The sequence below is a fragment of the Takifugu rubripes genome, chromosome 4 (genome assembly GCF_901000725.2).
Source record: "Takifugu rubripes chromosome 4, fTakRub1.2, whole genome shotgun sequence".
Classification (NCBI taxonomy): Eukaryota; Metazoa; Chordata; class Actinopteri; order Tetraodontiformes; family Tetraodontidae; genus Takifugu; species Takifugu rubripes.
The window spans coordinates 4224116-4230163 of record NC_042288.1 but is presented as its reverse complement, the minus strand read 5'-3'; the positions used below and the strand labels follow the sequence as shown (position 1 = coordinate 4230163).

Sequence of the window (6048 nt, the reverse complement as noted above, 5' to 3'; positions counted from 1 at the left end):
ACACCTCTTTCATTGACAAGCACGCACACCCGCACATCGAATCGCAGGCGGGCGTAGTTTGCTGACGAAAATCCCCGACCAATAATGTGGTTGGGAAAACAAAGGGCGCGCCTTTTACGCACAAGGTAAGGATTTCTGCACAATTGCGCGCGGAGCGGATGACCGCGCACGTGGGGAAAATTGTGCGTGAGAAGTGCGTGTGTTGGAATACCGACAGAGAGAGACGAGACGATCTGTTTTCAAAATCACCAAGTTGCTGAAAGCCCTCCTCCTCGTGACGTAGCATCGAGTAGGAACCTCTTTAATTACTAATTTCTCTCTCGCTCTCCTCCCCCCTCTCTCTCTCGGTGTGTGTGTGCGCGCGCGCGTTTACACGCGCTCTCTCTCTCCATCCATGCGTCCCTCATCCTCACCCTCCTCTCTCCCCTCTCTGTGTGTCTCTCAGAGCAGAGGAGGACGCGCTCGGACTAGACTTTATTTTTATTGGTTTTTATTTATGGACTTGACGGCAGCGGCGCCACCGGGCATGGAGGATGTGAAAGACCCGCCGACCGTCCAGCGGTCCTCCTCCTTCAGCATCAAGAGTCTCCTCCTGCCTTCCAAGTGCACGGAGAGGACTGACTCTGCTCTCGCCACCGCCTCCATGGTGGGTATCCCCGGGACCCCCTCACCTTCCCCCTGTTCGGACTCCGAGAAGTCACTGGAACTACCTGAGATGGACTCCGTGGACCTGGAGAAACAGGGCAAAGAGGGGCAAGGGAGAGAGCAGGGGCAGGGCGGAGGTAGGGAGGAGAATACAGCAGCAGAGCAGAATAGTACCGGGAACAACGGCAGCAAAAATGGGAAATACGACAAACCCCCCTTCAGCTACAACGCGTTGATCATGATGGCCATCCGACAGAGCCCCGAGAAGCGGCTGACGCTGAACGGCATCTACGAGTTCATCATGAAGAACTTCCCGTACTACCGGGAGCACAAGCAGGGCTGGCAGAACTCCATCCGACACAATCTCAGCCTAAATAAGTGCTTCGTTAAGGTTCCGCGGCACTACGACGACCCGGGCAAGGGCAATTACTGGATGCTGGACCCGAGCAGCGACGACGTTTTCATCGGGGGGACCACAGGGAAGCTCCGCAGACGCTCCGCGACCTCCAGGGGCAAACTGGCGATGAAGCGCGGACTGCGCTTCGCTCCGCTCGGTTTGGGGATTAACGAGAGGGCGAACAACCCGCTGTACTGGCAGATCTCCCCATTTCTATCCCTGCACCATCACCATCACCATCACCCGCACTACAATGGCTCCACGTCCGGTTTCTTAAACCAGACAACCGGCTACGGCTCTCTGCTGCCTGCGGTGGAGCAGCTGAGTAACGGGGACCTCGGGCGCTCCCTCCTCGGCGGATCTCCTGCCGGTGCGCTGGGCTTGACGAACAGTTACGGGATGAGCTCGTCATCGGTCGGGCTCCTATCGGGTCAGACTGCCGGTTATTTTGTGTCAGGGACCCAGCACACGGCAGCGGGGTCGCCGGGTGGGGGGACGCAACCTCCACCCCCTCCACCGCCGCATCTCCAGCAGGGCGCAGCGGGCTTTGGCGGCCTGTCGACTGGCAGCCCCCCGCAGTCTCTTCTGTCAGACTCCCTCAGAAACAGCTCCATACCGGCCTTCTCCCCGGGCGTTTCTGGGGGGTTCCCTGGAGTACTGTCCCATCAGAAGAGGGTGACCTCAAACGCGTTCCTAAACTGAGCCTTTTCTGGCCCCGCACCGGGATCAGGACACCGCAGATTCAGGGCAGAAAAGAGCTGTTAAATATCAAACATGAATATATATGTGAAGGGAAACGTTTGTGCCAGGCAGCTGCGCGATTATTCACACTTTTTCCTCACATTTTATTTGAAAAAGGGAAAAGTTTAGTAGTTGAACTAGACTACCAAAGGTTACACTTTATTTCAGTATTTAGATCCTGTACAAAGGTTTTCAGTTCGTTTTATTTATGGTTTGTATTTATTGCACTTGTATTTAAATTCTATTTTTCCGTGTGTATTCTTTGGGGGCGGTGGACACGACTGCGGGACAATCATAACTGGTTTGATTTTCTGAAAGAAAAAAACGTTTTTAGTGTAAGCCAGTAAATCGTGAACACGAAGCCTTAAAGTGAGCAGAAACAATCAGGGTTCGAGGGAAAACAAGCCTACAAACATCATATCTACTCAGGTCGGAGCCGGAGGCCTAAATTCCATGTCCCTAAAAGTGAAGAGTCTCTGTACAAAATCAGCCAGAAACGATGAAGAAAAGATAGCAAAGTAGAAGAATGTTGCTGCTTTTTCTTCTTCCGATGATCAGAAACAATCAAGATTCTGGAATTCAATTCTTCACAGTTTAATTATGCACAACTGAATTTTACGTATATGTATGTTCAAAAGAGCGCCATCTTCGTGTGCGTGCGCGCGCGTGTGCGCACGTGTACCAACCATTTCGTCCTGGCGTGCGTCTCAAAAGGCCGAAAAACAAAAACGACCTTTCTGACTGAATCATATTGAACTGATTAGTGCTATGATTTCTTTATGTTTTGCTGATCCATTTTGGTCTTTATGAGGCCCGAACACACGCGCGTCAAATGTTAATCAGATTTTTTGTTTTGTTTTATGAAATAAACTACAGCAGATTTCAGGTTTCCGCTCAAATAAAATTGTTGAAACTTATTTTTCTATTTTAACATTTTTTAAAGACATTTTTTAGAACTTGTGACGGAAGCCACCTCATTGGATCTGATATCAAAATCGAAATGGTCAATCAGCCTTTTCTAGATCAATAATTCCTATGTTTTACTTCAACATGATTTTATTTGAACAATCTTTATTCAAACATTCAGTAATTTCTGCTCACTCAGCACTGCTGCTTCCTTATTCGAGTTTGAAGGAATTTGAATTTATTATTGAAATAAGAAAACAGTTCACACTCAGCTAAACTCAGAATACACACACAAATACACTTTGGTCAAACCTGATTTTGACTAAAACAAATTTCAACTATTTTAGCTTCACGTTTCTGTTGTCTTTTCTATTATATTCAGTTAAATTTTTTTAAGGATTTGCTGAATTGAACAGTGCAAAAAACTTCACAATAAAAGACAGATAACAATATCTTCCGAAAACGTGAACCTGAAAGTCATTTTTTCTGATTTGTTCTTCTGCTCAATGGGTTTTCGTCATTTTTATTTTATTTATTTGTGTGTTTTTTTGCACTTTTGTCATTGTTGTTTACTGTACAAAATCTGTTTGGTTCTGTAGGTTTGTTTTTCAATTAAAAAGGAGAAATAACCTGAAGTTCACATGAGATTTTATTTTATGATTCTTTAAAACAAAAACATTCAAACACGTTAAGTTTTAAGCGCTCGAGTTTTATTTTCAGTAAAAAAATTTAAAAAGTCTCGTGTTCAGTGATTCCTTTTGTATTTCAAGGGGCTTTTCATCAGTTGTTCCCATAGTTGCAGTTGTTTGCTTGACTTTTAAAATTGTTAGTTCTATCTTTGAGTCTTTTTAATTTCAGGATCACAGTTTTCAGAAGAATAAAATAAAATATTTAACATCAAGAAACTTTAGTTGACTCAATCTTTGTTCAAAGCATTATTTAAAAAACACTTTTTAGGTGTAATTTGTTTTTTAAATATAGTTTCTAACAGTTATTAGACATCTTAATATTTTATAAGGGGCTAACAACAGTTGAATCGCACGCGTGTGTTTGTGTGTGTGTGTGTGTGTGTGTGTGTGTGTGTGTGTGTGTGTGTGTGATTGTTATTCTGACTGTTCTTCTAGTCTAATCTTGCAAATCGAGACAGAACAAAAAACACTAATATTCTCACCCAAAACTTAATTGATGAAAATTTTGATAAACTGAAATTCTATAAGATTGAGATCTTCTTATTAAACTAAACTGAAGGTTAATGTTCAAATTAGGAAATTAATTTGTGGCTGATAACATGTAAATACTATTACCACATTGGGCACCAAATATCTTCCATATCAAGTCTCTTTAAAGAACTCAAAATCATAAATTAAAAATGAAATGATGTCAATGTGAACAACACATATCAAACACACACACACACACACACACATCAAAACCTCTGACAGTAAATTTAAACTTGGGGTCTTAGATCAACAAACTCGGCTCATCATACCCCTAATGTCCAGAAACCATGGTCACCCCAAACACAAGTCTGAGGTCTGTGGGAGGAAGATGGACACTGTGAGGGGACCACTGCTCCACGCTGCTGCTCCAACCCCTCAACCATAGTGAAAATACACCATTTGTAAGAATTTAAATGTGGTATATCAAAGAAAAGTTGTGAAACCATTTTTCTTTTTGACTCTCTTCCCTGCTCTCTCTCTCTTTCCCACTTTTTGTGTTTTGCCCCCCCATTTGTTTCTGTGGCTTTAAAAGACAAAAAAAAAAAAGAATATAGGTCAGCGTAAAGCTGTAGCACTGTGGGCAGGGCTAAGAGCATACGGGAGGGCCCATGATGGTGAATCCTGCAAGATGTCATCAGAATGCTATGTCCAGATTGGCTGTTTGATTCCAATTGAATTTATTTGACCATAAATCAATATCTTAAATTAATATTAAGCAAATAAAACATTTGAATTATTCAAATGGTTAGCAGAACATTGAGACTCCTGACAGACAGCAGGAGGACAGAGATGAGAGAAGAGGACAGGACAAGACAAGACAGGAGGGTGCTATTAGCTCCTCCAGGTAGGATGGAGATAGGCCTTTGTGGACCTTGTAGGTCAGAAGTAGAATTTTAAAACATAATGTAGATTTAATTAGCAGCCAATGAAGAGAAGCCAGTACACGAGTCATGTGATCTCTGTTGTCAGAACCTGTCAGAAGTCTGTTGGATCAACTGGAGGCTTCCCCTGATCATGAGCTACTCTTGTCCAGCCAGAACAAATTTTGGACTAACATTTTAGCACAATCAGAAGTGCAATATAAACATCATATAAACACAGTTTGAACCAAATTAACAACATAAAATATTTGTACATTTCATGAAAACAAATTAAAAAACAAAGAAATTATAAAGGATAAAAATGATCAAAGAAATTCCAAATAAAACAAGTTTTTGACTCTAAAAAAAAATAAACAAATCGGATAAATTCTAAAGAAGTGGATGATCAGAAATGACCCAGAACTGACCATATTGATGCTGTTACAAGAAAGTCTGCAATCAAAGAAGAAAGTGTCAATGAAGTGAATGCTTTGCTGAGGGAAGATTATTGATCTATTATTGTGCTTTTTGTTCGTGGATCCACAGTGAAGCCACAGAGACTTCCATGAGAACCCATCGATGCATCCTAAAGAAGCTACAGCAAGTGACTGTAGCTCTTCACCACCATCAGAATACCTCCTACAGTGCTTTTCTAGGCTATACACTATTAGCCGTGTTAGTTTTACTTTACACCAGGGCACCTCTTGAAGGGGTGGGTTTGAAGGCGGCCTGAAACTCATTTGTCTCCCATAAATGCCATGAATGTTGTTTCGTTTTTCATGTGAAGAGAGAGACCATAGACTACAATCACACAGGAAAATTAGGATTATTGGTCTGAGATTTATGTTCTGACGGTGAAACGCTTAATTTGTTGCCGTTATCACAGAGCTCCTCACCAGGGTCGATACAGGTGCCACAGCTGAACCACTGAAAACACACAAAAGTCAGATTAACAATTGAAAAGCAGCAGCAGCTGAGATGTCCTGAGGTCTCTAACTGCGGAACCAACCAGTCACATTCCAGGCAAACTGGACATCTGTCCACACCAGGGTGGGGCAGCTCTCAGGTGTAACACAGGAAGGTGGCACAGGTAAACTGCTAAATCAGTGAAGTAGTGCAGTGGGTCCTGTCTTTTTTCGAGGCATCTGTCCACCCAGACTGGTCTGTGGTCATGTGACCACTCGGGCAGAGCGTTAATCTAATCTGCAGAGCTGAAGTTTAAAGAGGGAATGTTCAGACCCCCCACAGGTGCTAAACAAAGTCCTTCATGGGTTATTAG

At 43.2% G+C, this 6048-nt stretch overlaps 1 protein-coding gene across 1 annotated transcript; it reads left to right on the top strand.

Moving 5' to 3' along the window:
- On the top strand, positions 1 to 3334 carry foxg1b (forkhead box G1b). Its single transcript, XM_029835823.1, has 2 exons — positions 1 to 125; positions 448 to 3334. Exons 1-2 carry the CDS (start codon positions 85 to 87, stop codon positions 1742 to 1744), a joined length of 1338 nt encoding a protein of 445 aa, XP_029691683.1. The 5' UTR covers positions 1 to 84; the 3' UTR covers positions 1745 to 3334.
- The last annotated feature ends 2714 nt before the right edge of the window (positions 3335 to 6048 follow it).

Bases quoted from the DNA above. Each gene is read 5' to 3' on its own strand.
- foxg1b (XM_029835823.1), top strand. From the start codon at position 85: ATGTGGTTGGGAAAACAAAGGGCGCGCCTTTTACGCACAAG. The intron at 126-447 runs GTAAGGATTTCT...TGTCTCTCAGAG, and splicing joins GCGCGCCTTTTACGCACAAG to CAGAGGAGGACGCGCTCGGA.